General features: G+C 49.4%; 1 protein-coding gene across 1 annotated transcript in view; it reads left to right on the top strand.

The window, feature by feature from the left end:
* TET3 (tet methylcytosine dioxygenase 3) overlaps window positions 1-18,232 on the top strand; it is a 157,398-nt gene extending 139,166 nt beyond the window's left edge. Inside the window, exon 14 of the mRNA XM_038746430.1 lies at window positions 16,386-18,232. Coding sequence (XP_038602358.1) covers window positions 16,386-17,935 — 1,550 coding nt within the window. The 3' untranslated portion in view covers window positions 17,936-18,232. The remainder of the gene's footprint in view (window positions 1-16,385) is intronic.
* Window positions 18,233-19,133: the final 901 nt, after the last annotated feature.

Here is a 19,133-nt window from a genome sequence, read left to right as displayed (position 1 = left end):
CCAGGTGATTAAGTTGTCCCTCGCTTCAATAATAATAATCATAATGGTATTTGTTAAGCGCTTACTATGTGCCAAGCACTGGGGGGGGGGCACCAAGTGATTAAGTTGTCCCTCGCTTCAATAGTAATAATAATAATAATGATGATGGCTTTTGTTAAGCGCTTACTATGTGCCGAGTACTCGGGGGGGACACCAGGTGATTAAGTTGTCCCTCGCTTCAATAGTAATAATCATAATCATAATGATGGCATTTGTTAAGCGCTTACTCTGTGCCGAGCACTGGGGGGGGGACACCAGGTGATTAAGTTGTCCCTCGCTTCAATAATAATAATAATAATAATAATGGTATTTGTTAAGCACTTACTCTGTGCCAAGCACTGGGGGGGGGGGGGGGGCGGTCACCAGGTGATTAAGTTGTCCCTCGCTTCAATAATAATAATGATGGCATTTGTTAAGCGCTTACTCTGTGCCGAGCACTGGGGGGGGACACCAGGTGATTAAGTTGTCCCTCACTTCAATAGTAATAATAATAATGATGGCATTTGTTAAGCGCTTACTATGTGCCAAGCACTGGGGGGGGGGGGGCACCAGGTGATTAAGTTGTCCCTCGCTTCAATAATAATAATGATGGCATTTGTTAAGCGCTTACTATGTGCCAAGCACCGGGGGGGGGGACACCAGGGGATTAAGTTGTCCCCCAGACCCGATTCGCTTCAATAATAATAATAATAATAGTAATGATGGCATTTGTTAAGCGCTTACTCTGTGCCGAGCACTGGGGGGGGACACCAGGTGATTAAGTTGTCCCTCACTTCAATAGTAATAATAATAATGATGGCATTTGTTAAGCGCTTACTATGTGCCAAGCACTGGGGGGGGGGGGGGCACCAGGTGATTAAGTTGTCCCTCGCTTCAATAATAATAATGATGGCATTTGTTAAGCGCTTACTATGTGCCAAGCACCGGGGGGGGGGACACCAGGGGATTAAGTTGTCCCCCGGACCCGATTCGCTTCAATAATAATAATAATAATAGTAATGATGGCATTTGTTAAGCACTTACTATGTGCCAAGCACTGGGGGGGACACCAGGTGATTAAGTTGTCCCTTGCTTCAGTAATAATAATAATAATAATGATGATGGCATTTGTTAAGCGCTTACTACGTGCCAAACACTGGGGCGGGGGGGGACACCAGGTGATTAAGTTGTTCCTCGCTCCAATAGTAAGAATAATAATAATAATAATGATGGCATTTGTTAAGCGCTTACTATGTGCCAAGTACTCGGGGGGGACACCAGGTGATTAAGTTGTCCCTCGCTTCAATAATAATAATAATAATAATGATGGCATTTGTTAAGCACTTACTCTGTGCCAAGCACTGGGGGGGACACCAGGTGATTAAGTTGTCCCTCGCTTCAATAGTAATAATAATAATTATAATGATGGCATTTGTTAAGCGCTTACTCTGTGCCAAGCACTGGGGGGGACGGGACACCAGGTGATTAAGTTGTCCCTCACTTCAATAATAATAATAATAATAATAATAATAATAATAATAATAATAATGACATTTGTTAAGCGCTTACTATGTGTCAAGCACTTGAGGGGGACACCAGGTGATTAAGTTGTCCCTCGCTTCAATAATAATAATAATAATAACGGCATTTGTTAAGCACTTACTATGTGCCAAGCACCGGGGGTGGGCACCAGGTGATTAAGTTGTCCCTCGCTTCAATAATGATAATAATAATGATGGCATTTGTTAAGCGCTTACTATGTGCCAAGCACTGGGTGGGGGGACACCAGGTGATTAAGTTGTCCCTCGCTTCACTAATAATAATAATAATGATGGCATTTGTTAAGCGCTTACTCTGTGCCAAGCACTGGGGGGGAACACCAGGTGATTAAGTTGTCCCTTGCTTCAATAATAATAATGATGGCATTTGTTAAGCGCTTACTATGTGCCAAGCCCTGGGGGGGGGGGGGCACACCAGGTGATTAAGTTGTCCCTCGCTTCAATAATAATGATAATAATAATAATAATAGTAATAATAATAATAATAATGACATTTGTTAAGCGCTTACTATGTGTCAAGCACTTGGGGGGGACACAGGTAATTAAGTTGTCCCTCGCTTCACTAATACTAATAATAATAATGATGGCATTTGTTAAGCGCTTACTCTGTGCCAAGCACTGGGGGGGGGGGGCACACCAGGTGATTAAGTTGTCCCTCGCTTCAATAATAATAATAATAATAATAATAGTAATAATAATAATAATAATGACATTTGTTAAGCGCTTACTATGTGTCAAGCACTTGGGGGGGACACCAGGTGATTAAGTTGTCCCTCGCTTCACTAATACTAATAATAATAATGATGGCATTTGTTAAGCGTTTACTCTGTGCCAAGCACTGGGGGGGACACCAGGTGATTAAGTTGTCCCTCGCTTCAATAATAATAATAATGATGGCATTTGTTAAGCGCTTACTATGTGCCAAGCACTGGGGGGGACACCAGGTGATTAAGTTGTCCCTCGCTTCAATAATAATAATAGTGATGGCATTTGTTAAGCACTTACTATGTGCCAAGCACTGGGGGGGGGGGGGGGGGCACCAGGTGATTAAGTTGTCCCTCGCTTCAATAATAATAATCGTAATAATAATGATGGCATTTGTTAAACGCTTACTCTGTGCCAAGTACTCGGGGGGGACACCAGGTGATTAAGTTGTCCCTCGCTTCAATAATAATAATAATAATAATAATGATGGCATTTGTTAAGCGCTTACTATGTGCCTAGCACTGGGGGAGGACACCAGGTGATTAAGTTGTCCCTCGCTTCAATAGTAATAATAATAATTATAATGATGGCATTTGTTAAGCGCTTACTATATGCCAAGCACCAGGGGACATACCAGGTGATTAAGTTGTCCGTCGCTTCAATAATAATAATGATAATGATGGCATTTGTTAAGCACTTACTATGTGCCAAGCACTGCGGGGGGACACCAGGTGATTAAGTTGTCCCTCGCTTCAATAATAATAATAATAATGGCATTTGTTAAGCACTTACTATGTGCCAAGCACTGGGGGGGGGACGACACCAGGTGATTAAGTTGTCCCTCACTTCAATAATTATAATAATAATAATGGCATTTGTTAAGCACTTACTATGTGCCAAGCACTGCGAGGGGGAGGGACACCAGGTGATTAAGTTGTCCCTCGCTTCAGTAGTAATAATAATAATAATAATAATAATAATAATAATAATGATGGCATTTGTTAAGCGCTTACTATGTGCCAAGCACCATTCTACACACTGCAGGGGACACAAGGTGATTAAGTTGTCCCACGGACCCAATTCGCTTTAATAATAATAATAATAATAATAATAATAATAATAATAATAATAATAATGGCATTTGTTAAGCGCTTACTGTGTGCCAAGCACTGGGGGGGGGGGGGGGGGGGGACACCAGGTGATTAAGTTGTCCCTCGCTTCAACAATAATAATAGTAATGATGGCATTTGTTAAGCGCTTACTATGTGCCAAGTACTCGGGGGGGACACCAGGTGATGATTAAGTTGTCTCTCACTTCAATAATAATAATCATAATGATGGCATTTGTTAAGCACTTACTATGTGCCAAGCACTGCGGGGGGACAACAGGTGATTAAGTTGTCCCTCGCTTCACTAATAATAATAATAATGATGGCATTTGTTAAGCACTTACTCTGTGCCAAGCACTGGGGGGGACACCAGGTGATTAAGTTGTCCCTCGCTTCAATAATAATAATAATAATAATAATAATAATGGCATTTGTTAAACGCTTACTATGTGTAAAACACTGTTCTACGCGCTGGGGGGGACACAAGGTGATTAAGTTGTCCCAAGGACCCGATTCGCTTCAATAATAATAATAATAATGATAATGATGGCATTTGTTAAGCGCTCACTGTGTGCCAAGCACTGGGGGGGACACCAGGTGATTAAGTTGTCCCTTGCTTCAACCGCTTCAATAATAATAATAATAATAATAATAATAATAATAATAATAATGGCATTTGTTAAGCGCTTACTATGTGCCAAGCACCGTTCTACGCGCTGGGGGGGACACAAGGTGATTAAGTTGTCCCACGGACCCAATTCGCTTCAATAATAATAATAATAGTAATGATGGCATTTGTTAGGCGCTTACTATGTGCCAAGCACTGGAGGGGACACCAGGTGATTAAGTTGTCCCTCGCTTCAATAATAATAATAATAATAGTAATAATGGCATTTGTTAAGCGCTTACTATGTGCCAAGCACCGTTCTACACACTGGGGGACACACAAGGTGATTAAGTTGTCCCACGGACCCGATTCGCTTCAATAATAATAATAATAATAATGATGATGGCATTTGTTAAGCGCTTACTACGTGCCAAGCACTGTTCTGCGCACTGGGGGGGACACAAGTTGATTAAGTGGGGCTCCCACTCTTCATCCCCAGTTTCCAGATGAGGGAACTGAGGCTCAGAGAAATGAAGTGACTTGCCCACAGTCACACAACAGGCATGTGGTGGAGGCGGAATTCGAACCCGTGACCTCTGACTCCAAAGCCCGGGCTCTTTCCACTGAGCCACGCTGCTTCTCTAATCCGCCCTGGGGTCTTGAATCCACCCTGGCGCTTAGTACGGTGCCCGGCGCGCAGTCAGCGCGGAACAGATGCCATTTTTCCTGGGTGCAGAGCACCATAAATTAATAAGAATAATAATAACGATGATGGTATTTGTTAATAATAATGTTGGTATTTGTTAAGCACTTACTATAACAATAATAATAATGATGGTATTTGTTAAGCGCTTACTATGTGTAATCACTGTTCAAAGCGCTGGGGGGATCTATCACGTTGTCCCGTGTGGGGCCCACAATCTTCACCCCCATTTTACAAATAAGGGAATAATAATAATAATAATAATAATAATAATGACATTTATTAAGTGCTTACTATGTGCCAAGCACTGTTCTAAGCACTGGGGAGGTTACAAGGTGATGAGGTTGTCCCACGGGGGGCTCACAGTCTTCGTCCCCATTTTCCAGATGAGGGAACTGAGGCCCAGAGAAGTTAAGTGACTTGCCCAAAGTCACACAGCTGACAATTGGCAGAGCCGGGGTTCGAACCCGTGACCTCTGACTCCAAAGCCCGGGCTCTTCTCCACTGAGCCACGCTGCTTCTCTACTCCACCCCGGGGTCTTGAATCCACCCCGGCGCTTAGTACGGTGCCCGGCGCGCAGTCAGCGCGGAACAGATGCCATTTTTCCTGGGTGCAGAGCACCGTAAATTAAGAAGAAGAATAATAACGATGATGGTATTTGTTAATAATAATATTGGTATTTGTTAAGCACTTACTATAACAATAATAATAATGATGGTATTTGTTAAGCGCTTACTATGTGTAAAACACTGTTCTAAGCGCTGGGGGGATCTATCAGGTTGTCCCATGTGGGGCCCACAGTCTTCATCCCCATTTTACAAATAAGGGAACTGAAGCCCAGAGAAGTGAAGTGACTTGCCCAAAGTCACCCAGCTGACAAGTGGCGGAGCCGAGATTCATTCATTCATTCATTCATTCATTCAATCGTATTTATTGAGCGCTTACTGTGTGCAGAGCACTGGACTAAGCGCTTGGGAAGTCCAAGTTGGCAACATCTAGAGACGGTCCCTACCCGACAGTGGGCTCACAGTCTAGAAGATTCGAACCCACGACCTCTGAGTCCCAAGCCCGGGCTCTTTCCACTGAGCCACCTGCACTTACTATATGGCAAGTGCTGGGGGGATACAAGGCGATCAGGTTGTCCCATGTGGGGCTCACAGTCTTCATCCCCATTTTCCAGATGAGGTCACTGAGGCCCAGAGAAGTTACGTGACTTGCCCGAAGTCACCCAGCTGACAAGTGGCGGGGCTGGGATTCGAACCCACGACCTCTGACTCCCAAGCCCGGGCTCTTTCCACTGAGCCACGTGCACTTACTATGTGCCGAGCGCTGGGGGGATACAAGTCCACTGTGTGACTTTGGGCAAGTCACTTAACTTCTCTGTGCCTCAGTTACCTCATCTGTAAAATGGGAATGAAGCCTGTGAGCCCCCCGTAGGACAACCTGATCGCCTTGTAACCTCCCCAGTGCTTAGAACAGGGCTTTGCACATAGTAAATGCTTAATAAATGCCATCATTATTATTATTATTACAAGGCGATCAGGTTGTCCCTTGTGGGGCTCACAATCTTCATCCCCATTTTCCAGATGAGGTCACTGAGGCCCAGAGAAGTGAAGTGACTTGCCCAAAGTCACCCAGCTGACAAGTGGAGGGGCCGGGATTAGAACCCATGACCTCTGACTCCCAAGCCCAGGCTCTTTCCACTGAGCCACGCACACTTACTACGTGCCAAGCACTGTTCTAAGCGCTGGGAGGGTACAAGGCGATCAAGTTGTCCCATGTGGGGCTCACAGTCTTCATCCCATTTTCCAGATGAGGTCACTGAGGCCCAGAGAAGTGAAGCAACTTGCCCAAAGTCACCCAGCTGACAAGTGGCAGGGCCGGGATTAGAACCCATGACCTCCGACTCCCAAGCCCGGCCTCTTTCCACTGAGCCACGCGCACTTACTATGTGCCAAACGCTGGGGGGGATACAAGTCCGCTGTGTGACTTCGGGCAAGTCACTTCACTTCTCTGTGCCTCAGTTACCTCATCTGTAAAATGGGGATGAAGGCTGTGAGCCCCCCGTGGGACAACCTGATCACCTTGTAACCTCCCCAGCACTTAGAACAGTGCTTTGCACATAGTAAGTGCTTAATAAATGCCATCATTATTATTATTATTATTACAAGGCGATCAGGTTGTCCCACGTGGGGCTCACAGTCTTCATCCCCATTTTCCAGATGAGGTCACCGAGGCCCAGAGAAGCAAAGTGACTTGCCCAAAGTCACCCAGCTGACAATATGTTGCCAACTTGGACTTCCCAAGCGCTTAGTCCAGTGCTCTGCACACAGTAAGCGCTGAATAGATACGATTGAATGAATGAAAATGAATGATAAGGGGCGGAGCCGGGATTAGAACCCACGACCTTTGACTCCCAAGCCCGGTTTCCTTCCACTAAGCCACGCTACTAAGCGCCCGGGAGGCTACAATCCAAGAGAGTTGGTAGACACCACGTTCCCGGCCCACCACGAGTCTCGAGGGGGCCCTCCCCTCCGAGAGCACCCCTCGATGTCCCACCTGCGTGGCTCAGTGGAAAGAGCCCGGGCTTTGGAGTCAGAGGTCCTGGGTTCAAATCCCGGCTCCGCCAATTGTCAGCTGGGTGACTTTCGGCAAGTCACTTCACTTCTCTGGGCCTCAGTTCCCTCATCTGGAAAATGGGGATGAGGGCTGTGAGCCCCCCGTGGGACAACCTGATCACCTTGTAACCTCCCCAGCGCTTAGAACAGTGCTTTGCACATAGTAAGAGCTTAATAAATGCCGTTATTATTATTATAAGTAATCGATGGTCCATCGGTTGGATTTATCGAGCGCTTATTGGGTGCGGAGCACTGTACTAAGCGCTTGGGTAGGGACCGTCTCTATATGTTGCCAACTTGGACTTCCCAAGCGCTTAGTCCAGTGCTCCGCACTCAGTAAGCGCTCAATAAATATGACTGAATGAACGATTGAATGAATATAGTCCAACAAAGTTGTAGGCTCACTCCCTGCCCTCATGGAGCTGACAGTCTATGGGGGGGCTCTCATTCATTCATTCAATCGTATTTATTGAGCACTTACTGTGTGCAGAGCACTGGACTAAGCGCTTGGGAAGTCCAAGTCGGCAACATATAGAGATGGTCCTGACCCAACAGCAGGCTCATTCATTCATTCAATCGCATTTATTGAGCGCTTACTGTGTGCAGAGCACTGTACTAAGCGCCTGGGAAGTCCAAGTCGGCAACATATAGAGACAGTCCCGACCCAACAGCGGGCTCACAGTCTAGAAGGGGGAGGCAGACATGCATTCATTCATTCATTCAATCGTATTTACCGAGCACTTACTGCGTGCAGAGCACTGTACTAAGCGCTTGGGAAGTCCAAGTTGGCAGCATCTAGAGACGGTCCCTACCCAACAGCGGGCTCACAGTCTAGAAGGGGGGGACAGACGACAAAACGAAACATATAAACCAAATCAAATAAATGGAATAAATATGTACAAGAATGGATGACTGTATCGGCCTCCTCGCTGACCTCCCAGCCTCCTGTCTCTCCCCAGTTGTATTTATTGATCAATCAGTGAATGAATGAACAGTGCCTTTCACACAGTAAGTGCTAAACAAATACCATCATTATTACCATCATTCTTATTAATTCATTCAATCGTATTTATTGAGCGCTTACTGTGTGCAGAGCACTGGACTAAGCGCTTGGGAAGTACAAGCTGGCAACATCTAGAGACGGTCCCTACCCAACAGTGGGCTCACAGTCTAGAAACTCCGCACTCCAGTCGATCCTTCACTCTGCCGCCCGGATGGCTTCTCTCCAGGACCGTTCAGCCCACGTCTCCCTGCATCCCGCCCACCTCCGCGTCCAACGGAAGCTCCTTCCCGTCGGCTTTAGGGCTTCTTCGGTCCCCTTGTCCCCTCCTACCTCACCTCACTGCCCGAAATCTTACTACAACCCATCCCTCACCCTCTCCTCCTCTTAACACTCACCCGTCCTCTCGCTCATCTTCTCCCTCAGGCCCGGAACCCCCTGCCCCTCCAATTCCAACAGACCGCCGCTCTCCGTGCCTTCAAAACCCTCATCAAATCAAAAACCCTTCCCTTCCTTTTATCTCCCCTCTCCGCCCTCCCCGCTGGATCCACTCTTCATTTGGCCGTGGACTCCTTTAACTCTGTGATACTCCCCCATCCCCGACAGCGCGTATACAGATAATTTTATCTTCTATTATTTCCCCCGTTCCCTAATCGATTTTAGAGCCTGTCTCCTCCGTAGACTGTCAAAATCACAACCCTTCCCTTCCTTTTTCTCCCCTCTCCCCCCTCCCCTCTGGATCCACTCTGCATTTGGCTGTGGACTCCTTAAACTCTGTGATACTCCCCCCAGCCCCGCCAGTGCGTGTACAGAGAATTTTATCTTCTATTATTTCCCCTGTTCCCTAATCGATGTTGGAGCCCGTACCCTCTGTAGACTGTCAGCTCCTTGTGGGAAGGGATCCTGTCTAGCAGGGCTGTTGCATTGTGCTTTTCCAAGAGCTTTTCACTAACTTCTGTGATACTCCCCCCCAGCCCCGACAGCGCGTATACAGAGAATTGTATCTTCTATTATTTCCCCTGTTCCCTAATCAATTTAGGAGCCCGTCTCCTCCGTAGACTGTCAGCTCCTTGTGGGAAGGGATCCCGTCTAGCAGGGCTGTTGCATTGTGCTTTTCCAAGAGCATAGTATATTGTGCTTTTCACTAAACTTTGTGATACTCCCCCTAGCCCAGACAGCTCCTATACAGAGAATTTTATCTTCTATTATTTCCCCCGTTCTCTAATCAATTTTAGAGCCTGTCTCCTCCGTAGACTGTCAAAATCAAAACCCTTCCCTTCCTTTTATGTCCCCTCTCCTCCCTCCCCACTGGATCCACTCTTCATTTGGCCGTGGACTCCTTAAACTTGGTGATACTCCCCCCAGCCCCGCCAGCACGTATACAGAGAATTTTATCTTCTATTATTTCCCCTGTTCCCTAATTGATGTTGGAGCCCATACCCTCTGTAGACTATCAGTTCCTTGTGGGAAGGGATCCTGTCTAGCAGGGCTGTTGCATTGTGCTTTTCCAAGAGCTTAGTATATTGTGCTTTTCACTAAACTCTGTGATACTCCCCCCAGCCCCGACAGCGCGTAGACAGAGAATTTTATCTTCTATTATTTCCCCTGTTCCCTAATCGATTTTGGAGCCCGTCCCCTCCGTAGACTGTCAGCTCCTTGTGGGAAGGGATCCCGTCTAGCAGGGCTGTTGCATTGTGCTTTTCCAAGAGCGTAGTATATTGTGCTTTTCACTAAACTCTATGATACTCCCCCCAGCCCCGCCAGTGCGTATACAGATAATATTATCTTCTATTATTTCCCCTGTTCCCTAATCGATTTTGGAGCCTGTCCCCTCCGTAGACTGTAAGGGATCCCGTCTAGCAGGGCTGTTGCATTGTGCTTTTCCAAGAGCTTAGTATATTGTGCTTTTCACTAAACTCTATGATAATCCCCCCAGCCCCGACAGCAAGTATACAGAGAATTTTATCTTCTATTATTTCCCCCGTTCCCTAATCAATTTTAGAGCCTGTCTCCTCCGTAGACTGTCAAAATCAAAACCCTTCCCTTCCTTTTATCTTCCCTCTCCGCCCTCCCCCCTGGACCCACTCTGCATTTGGCCATGGACTCCTTAAACTCTGTGATACTCCCCCCAGCCCCGACAGCACGTATACAGAGAATTTTATCGTCTATTATTTCCCCTGTTCCCTAGTTGATTTTGGAGCCCGTCCCCTCCGTAGACTGTCAGCTCCTTGTGGGGAGGGATCCCGTCTAGCAGAGCTGTTGCATTGTGCTTTTCCAAGAGCTTAGTATATTGTGCTTTTCACTAAACTCTGTGATACTCCTCCTAGCCCCGACAGCTCCTATACAGATAATTTTATCTTCTATTATTTCCCCTGTTCCCTAATCGATTTTAGAGCCTGTCTCCTCTGTAGACTGTCAAAATCAAAAGCCTTCCCTTCCTTTTATCCCCCCTCTCCGCCCTCCCCTTTGGATCCACTCTGCATTTGGCCGTGGACTCCTTAAACCCTGTGGTACTCCCCCCAGCCCCAACAGCGCGTGTACAGATAATTTTATCTTCTATTATTTCCCCTGTTACCTAATCGATTTTGGAGCCCGTCCCCTCCGTAGACTATCAGCTCCTTCTGGGAAGGGATCCTGTCTAGCAGGGCTGTTGCATTGTGCTTTTCCAAGAGCGTAGTATATTGTGCTTTTCACTAAACTCTATGGTACTCCCTCCAGCCCCGCCAGTGCGTATACAGATAATTTTATCTTCTATTATTTCCCCTGTTCCCTAATCGATTTTAGAGCCTGTCTACTCCATAAACTATCAAAATCAAAACCCTTCCCTTCCTTTTATCTCCCCTCTCCGCCCTCCCCCCTGGACCCACTCTGCATTTGGCCGTGGACTCCTTAAACTCTGTGATACTCCCCCCAGCCCCAACAGCGCGTGTACAGATAACTTTATCTTCTATTATTTCCCCTGTTACCTAATCGATTTTGGAGCCCATCTCCTCCGTAGACTGTCAGCTCCTTGTGGGAAGGGATCCCGTCTAGCAGGGCTGTTGCATTGTGCTTTTCCAAGATCTTAGTATATTGTGCTTTTCACTAAACTCTGTGATACTCCTCCTAGCCCCGAAAGCTCCTATACAGATAATTTTATCTTCTATTATTTCCCCTGTTCCCTAATCGATTTTAGAGCCTGTCTCCTCTGTAGACTGTCAAAATCAAAACCCTTCCCTTCCTTTTATCTCCCCTTTCCACCCTCCCCTCTGATCCACTGTGCATTTGGCCGTGGACTCCTTAAACTCTGTAATACTCCCTCCAGCCCCGACAGCGCATATACAGAGAATTTCATCTTCTATTATTTCCCCTGTTCCCTAATCAATCAATCAATCAATCAATCATATTTATTGAGTGCTTACTGTGTGCAGAGCACTGTACTAAGCACTGTAGACTGTCAGCTCCTTGTGGGAAGGGATCCCGTCTAGCAGTGCTGTTGTATTGTGCTTTTCCAAGAGCTTAGTATATTGTGCTTTTCACGGAGTGAGCACTCAGATATCAATCATTGATTGATTGATGTGTGTGTGTGTGTATATGTAGCTCTTTGTGTATGCATGTGTGTACATATATATATATATGCACATATGGGGCGGCTTGTTGCCAACTTGTACTTCCCAAGCGCTTAGTCCAGTGCTCTGCACACAGTAAGCGCTCAATAAATACGATTGAATGAATGAATATGGGGGAGTCTGCATGTTGGGTGTATGTGGATCTCTATGTTTCAATCGTATTTATTGAGCGCTTACTGTGTGCAGAGCACTGGACTAAGCGCTTGGGAAGTACAAGTTGGCAACATATAGAGACGGTCCCTACCCAACAGCGGGCTTACAGTCGAGAATGTTTGTGTGTGTGTGTGTGTGTGTGTGTGTATGCGCAAGCATGGCTTAGGAGCCAGGTCGTGGGTTCTAATCCTGGCTCTGCCACTTGTCTGCTGTGTGACCTTGGGGCAAGCCACTTCACTTCTCTGGGCCTCAGTCACCTCATCTGGAAAATGGGGATGAAGACTGTGAGCCCCACGGGGGACAACCTGATCACCTTGGATCTCCCCCGGTGCTTGGAAAGGTGCTTGGCACATAGTAAGCGCTTAACGAATTCCATTATTATGATTATTATTATCATGATAACGATGGCATTTATTAAGCGCTTACTATGTGCAAAGCACTGTTCAGACACCATGTCAAGCAAGCAGGGTGAAGGTATTATCATGATAATGATGGCATTTATTAAGCGCTTACTATTAGCATGATAATGATGGCATTTATTAAGCGCTTACTATTAGCATGATAATGATGGCATTTATTAAGCGCTTACTATCTGCAAAGCACTGTTCAAACACCATGTCAAGCAAGCAGGGTGAAGGTATTATCATGATAATGATGGCATTTATTAAGCGCTTACTATGTGCAAAGCACTGTTCAGACACCATGTCAAGCAAGCAGGGTGAAGGTATTATCATGAAAATGAGGGCATTTATTAAGCGCTTACTATTGTCATGATAATGATGGCATTTATTAAGTGCTTACTATGTGCAAAGCACTGTTCAGACACCATGTCAAGCAAGCGGGGTGAAGGTATTATCATGATAATGATGGCATTTATTAAGCGCTTACTATGTGCAAAGCACTGTTCAGACACCATGTCCAGCAAGCAGGGTGAAGGTATTATCTTGATAATGAGGGAATTAATTAAGCGCTTACTATGTGCCAAGCACTGTTCAGACACCATGTCAAGCAAGCGGGGTGAAGGTATTATGATAATGATGGCATTTATTAAGCGCTTACTATTATCATGATAATGATGGCATTTATTAAGCGCTTACTATCTGCAAAGCACTGTTCAGACACCATGACAAGCAAGCGGGGTGAAGGTATTATGATAATGATGGCATTTATTAAGCGCTTACTATTATCATGATAATGATGGCATTTATTAAGCGCTTACTATCTGCAAAGCACTGTTCAGACACCATGTCAAGCAAGCAGGGTGAAGGTATCTTGATAATGAGGGAATTAATTAAGCGCTTACTATGTGCAAAGCACTGTTCAGACACCCACCATGTCAAGCAAGCGGGGTGAAGGTATTATGATAATGATGGCATTTATTAAGCACTTACTATTAGCATGATAATGATGGCATTTATTAAGCGCTTACTATCTGCAAAGCACTGTTCAAACACCATGTCAAGCAAGCAGGGTGAAGGTATTATCTTGATAATGAGGGCATTTATTAAGTGCTTACTATGTGCCAAGCACTGTTCAGACACCATGTCAAGCAAGCGGGGTGAAGGTATTATGATAATGATGGCATTTATTAAGCGCTTACTATTAGCATGATAATGATGGCATTTATTAAGCCCTTACTATGTGCAAAGCACTGTTCAGACACCATGTCAAGCAAGCGGGGTGAAGGTATTATGATAATGATGGCATTTATTAAGCGCTTACTATTAGCATGATAATGATGGCATTTATTAAGCGCTTACTATCTGCAAAGCACTGTTCAGATACCATGTCAAGCAAGCGGGGTGAAGGTATTATCATGATAATAAGGGCATTTATTAATCGCTTACTATGTGCAAAGCACTGTTCAGACACCATGTCAAGCAAGCGGGGTGAAGGTACTATGATAATGATGGCATTTATTAAGCGCTTACTATTAGCATGATAATGATGGCATTTATTAAGCCCTTACTATGTGCAAAGCACTGTTCAGACACCATGTCAAGCAAGCGGGGTGAAGGTATTATGATAATGATGGCATTTATTAAGCGCTTACTATCTGCAAAGCACTGTTCAGATACCATGTCAAGCAAGCGGGGTGAAGGTATTATCATGATAATGATGGCATTTATTAAGCGCTTACTATGTGCAAAGCACTGTTCAGACACCATGTCAAGCAAGCGGGGTGAAGGTATTATGATAATGATGGCATTTATTAAGCGCTTACTATTAGCATGATAATGATGGCATTTATTAAGCGCTTACTATCTGCTAAGCACTGTTCAGACACCATGTCAAGCAAGCAGGGTGGAGGTATTATCTTGATAATGAGGGAATTAATTAAGTGCTTACTATGTACAAAGCACTGTTCAGACACCATGTCAAGCAAGCGGGGTGAAGGTATTATGATAATTATGGCATTTATTAAGCGCTTACTATTATCATGATAATGATGGCATTTATTAAGCGCTTACTATTATCATGATAATAATGGCATTTATTAAGCGCTTACTATCTGCAAAGCACTGTTCAGACACCATGTCAAGCAAGCAGGGTGAAGGTATTATCTTGATAATGAGGGAATTAAATAAGCGCTTACTATGTGCAAAGCACTGTTCAGACACCATATAAAGCAAGCGGGGTGAAGGTATTATGATAATGATGGCATTTATTAAGCGCTTACTATTAGCATGATAATGATGGCATTTATTAAGCGCTTACTATCTGCAAAGCACTGTTCAGACACCATGTCAAGCAAGCAGGGTGAAGGTATTATCTTGATAATGAGGGAATTAATTAAGCGCTTACTATGTACAAAGCACTGTTCAGACACCATGTCAAGCAAGCGGGGTGAAGGTATTATGATAATGATGGCATTTATTAAGCGCTTACTATTAGCATGATAATGATGGCATTTATTAAGCGCTTACTATCTGCAAAGCACTGTTCAGATACCATGTCAAGCAAGCAGGGTGAAGGTATTATCTTGATAATGAGGGCATTTATTAAGCGCTTACTATGTGCAAAGCACTGTTCAGACACCATGTCAAGCAAGCGGGGTGAAGGCAGGAGGCCCTGGGTCCGGGGTGACGTTGGAGGCCGCGGCGCTGGAGGGGGCCCCGGCATTCATTCATTCATTCAGTCCATATTTGTTGAGCGCTTACTGTGTGCAGAGCGCTTGGGAAGTCCAAATTGGCAACATCTAGAGACGGTCCCTACCCAACAGTGGGCTCACAGTCTAGAAGAGCCCGCCCGGCCCCTCCGGCCGCTGGTCGGGATGACGACGACCCCGTGTCCACAGTCCTCGCCCGCTCACCGCCCTTCATCTACATCTTCATCTTCATCAAGGCCCTGCTGAGCCTGGAATGCCCCCAGTCCCAATGCCCACCCGCCAAGCTCGCTCTCTTCCTCCCTTCAAGGCCCTGCTGAGAGCTCACCTCCTCCAGGAGGCCTTCCCAGACTGAGCCCCTTCCTTCCTCTCCCCCTCGTCCCCGTCTCCATCCCCCCACCTTACCTCCCTCCCTTCCCCACAGCACCTATATATATGTATATATGTTTGTACATATTTTTTTACTCTATTTACTTATTTAATTTATTTGTACATATCTATTCTATTTATTTTATTTTGTTAGTATGTTTGGTTTTGTTCTCTGTCTCCCCCTTTTAGACTGTGAGCCCGCTGTTGGGTAGGGACTGTCTCTATATGTTGCCAATTTGTACTTCCCAAACGCTTAGTACAGTGCTCTGCACATAGTAGCACTCAATAAATATGATTGATGATGATGATGATGATGCTGAGAGCTCACCTCCTCCAGGAGACCTTCCCAGACTGGAGCCCCTTCCTTCCTCTCCCCCTCGTCCCTCTCTCCATCCCCCCCATCTTGCCTCCTTCCCTTCCCCACAGCACCTGTATATATGGACATATGTTTGTACAAATTTATTACTCTATTTATTGATTTATTTATTTTACTTGTACCTATCTATTCTATTTATTTTATTTTATTTATTTATTTTATTCTGTTAGTATGTTTGGTTTTGTTCTCCGTCTCCCCCTTCTAGACCGCGAGCCCGCTGTTGGGTAGGGACCGTCTCTAGACGTTGCCGATTTGGCCTTCCCAAGCGCTCAGTCCAGTGCTCTGCACACAGTAAGCGCTCAATAAATACGATTGATGATGATGACGGTGATCTACACGGGACAGCCTGATCACCTTGTGTCCTCCCCAGCGCTTAGAACGGTGCTTTGCACGTAGTAAGTGCTTAACAAATGCCATCATCATCATGATTATTATTATTATATCCCCCCGCAGGTGTGGCCCTGAAGAGCCGACTGAGCCAGCAGCCGGGCCCCAGCCCCAACGCCAAGCTGGAGCCGCCCACCCACTTCAGCTGTCTCCAGTACGGCGGAGGAGGAGGAGGAGGAGGAGGAGGAGGAGGAAGCCACGCCGTGGTGGAGAGTTATTCGGTGCTGGGCAGCAGCTGCCGGCCCTCAGACCCCTACAGCCTGAGCAGCGTCTACGCTTACCACTCCCACCCCTACTACGCCGAGCCCCCCGCCTTGCCGGCCCCCGGCGCCGCCGCCGCCGCCTTCCGCTCCGACCTGCCGCTCGCGCCCTTCGGCTACTACGGCTTCCCGCCCGGCGGCCCGGTTTTCCCCACGCGGCTCCTCGGCTACGGCGGCGCCGCCTGGGGACCCGCCGGGGGCCTGGAGACGAAGCCGGACCCGCGGGCCCTCCGGGCCCACGGCTACGGGGGGCCCGAGGCGGCGACCGGGGGCGGGCCGGGCTCGGGCGGCGTCGGCCACCCCCGGCCCGCGTACCCGGGCCACGCGGCTTTCCCGCTCCCCTCGGACCGGCGGGCCCGGCTCACCCCCTTCGCCCCGGGCGGCGGGGGCACCCCCTTCCTGGGCCGGCCCATCAAACGGGAGCCGGGGGAGTCCCCGTGCCGGGCCGAGCCCCCCGCGCCCGGCTTCGCGGGCAGCCCGGGCCGGGCAGCCGTCCGGGACGGCGGGGGGCCGGGGCTCGGCTGGGGCGGGTTCAGCCCCGGGGAGGACCGCGCCGGCGCCCGCGACGCCCGTTGGGCATCGCCCTTCCCCGGGGACGGGCTGCCCGTCCGGGCCTGGAGCCCCTGCGAGTTCGGCGCCGGGGCGCCGCCCGGCTCGGCCGAGAAGGCCTGGGGCCCGGCCGTCGGGGACCCCTGGGCCCCCGCGAGGCCGCCCGCCCCGCCCTGGCTCCCCCCCGGGCCTCCGGGCCTCCCGAAGTCCGAGGGGCCGCCGTGGGATCCCCCGGGCGCGGAGGGGCGGGCGCCCGAGGAGGCCGGCGGGGAGCCGGCGGCGGCGGCGGCCGTGAAGGAGGAGGAGGAGGCGGAGGAGGAGGAGGAGGAGGTGTGGTCGGACAGCGAGCACAACTTCCTGGACGAGAACATCGGCGGGGTGGCCGTGGCCCCGGCCCACGGGTCCATCCTCATTGAGTGCGCGCGGCGGGAACTGCACGCCACCACCCCGCTGAAGAAGCCCAACCGCTGCCACCCGACCCGCATCTCCCTCGTCTTCTACCAGCACAAGAACCTCAACCAGCCCAACCACGGGCTGGCCCTCTGGGAGGCCAAGGTGAAGCAGCTGGCCGAGCGGGCCCGCGCCCGCCAGGAGGAGGCCGCCCGCCTGGGCCTCAGCCGGCCCGACGCCAAGCCCTACGGCAAGAAGCGCAAGTGGGGGGCCGCCGCCGGGGCCGAGCCCCGGACCGGGGACAGGAAGGACCGCGTCCCCACCCGGGGGGGCACGATCGTCCCCACGAACACGACCGTCACCGTCTCCTCCTACGCCTTCACCAAGGTCACGGGGCCCTACAGCGGCTGGATCTAGAGCCGGGGGCCGCCTTTACCTCAGCGCCCGGCGCCCCGGCCAACAACCAGAAACCCGGAGAGGAAGCCAGCGGGGCAACGTCCGCGCCTCCTCGTCGGATGCCTCCTCCTCCTCCTCCTCCTCCTCTCCGGGCTTTCGGCGTTGGGTTTCGTGTTCCGTTTCGTCTTTTCGGTCCGTCGGGTCCTTTCTCCCGCCCTCCACGCCGAGCGTCGCGGGCCGGGACGGGGAGGCCCGAGGGGCCGTTTTTAATGCCGTCGGGGAAACGTTATTTATTGGATTTCTTTTTAAAACGACGGCGTCGCCAGGAAACGCCAGCGGGGTCCCGCCCCCCCCCCAAGACCGTCCCCCGCCGGGGACCACGGATGGTGCTCCCGCAGACCCTCTCCCCACCCCATCCCCAGGCCGGGCGCCTCCGCCCCGATCGGCCCCACGGTGCTCAGCCCGGCCGGGATCTTAAGGCCGGAGGGGAGGCGCGGCCCCGGGCCCGGAAGACGCTCCCGGCGGACGCCCCGCCGGAAAGCTACGCTACGACCGAAAAAGGGCTACTGTATCTCAGAAACGAGCGAGTCAAACACAAACTGTGAAGAGCGGCCATCGCTCCGGGTCCCTCGCCGTTGCAACGTCTGGTGCTGTCCGAGCTGGGCCGGGGCGACGCCCGCCCATCCCCGAGGGCCGCAGCTCCTTCCCGGTATTCCGCGTCGGACCCGTCGGGAGGCATCCCCACCCGACATCCGGACGGCCGACGGGGCCGGGGGCGGTCCGCGCCCTCGCGGCCTTCACGTGCAAAATCCGAATCTCCGCGACCCCGGGGCCGCTCCGTGTCCTCTCCCGCCGCGCCTCCTCCCACCCCTCCACACTGACCGACTTGACCTTTTTCAACTTTGGTGCGTTCAAACAACTCCTCGCGACGAGAAGTGGTGCTGAGATCTCGGGGCGGCCGGCCCGCCCGACTCGGAGAGCGGAGTCGGAGCGGTCGATCGGGACGAGGCGGACGCCGGAGACGCGCTCGGGGCCCGCGGGCGGAGGGGAAACCGAGCCCCGGGAGCGGAGCCGGGCGCCCGCCGACGCGGGCGGTCGAGGGCTTGAGGACTGGAGAACGATTACTAAAAGTCAGACGACTGCACTCAAAGGTGCCTTTTCACGAGAGATGAGACCGTAACCTTTGTTTTGTTTACTGTAACTTTGTTTCTGAAGCACT

Source organism: Tachyglossus aculeatus, chromosome 5 (assembly GCF_015852505.1).
Source record: "Tachyglossus aculeatus isolate mTacAcu1 chromosome 5, mTacAcu1.pri, whole genome shotgun sequence".
Lineage (NCBI taxonomy): Eukaryota > Metazoa > Chordata > Mammalia > Monotremata > Tachyglossidae > Tachyglossus > Tachyglossus aculeatus.
This window is presented reverse-complemented; position numbering and strand designations above follow the sequence as displayed.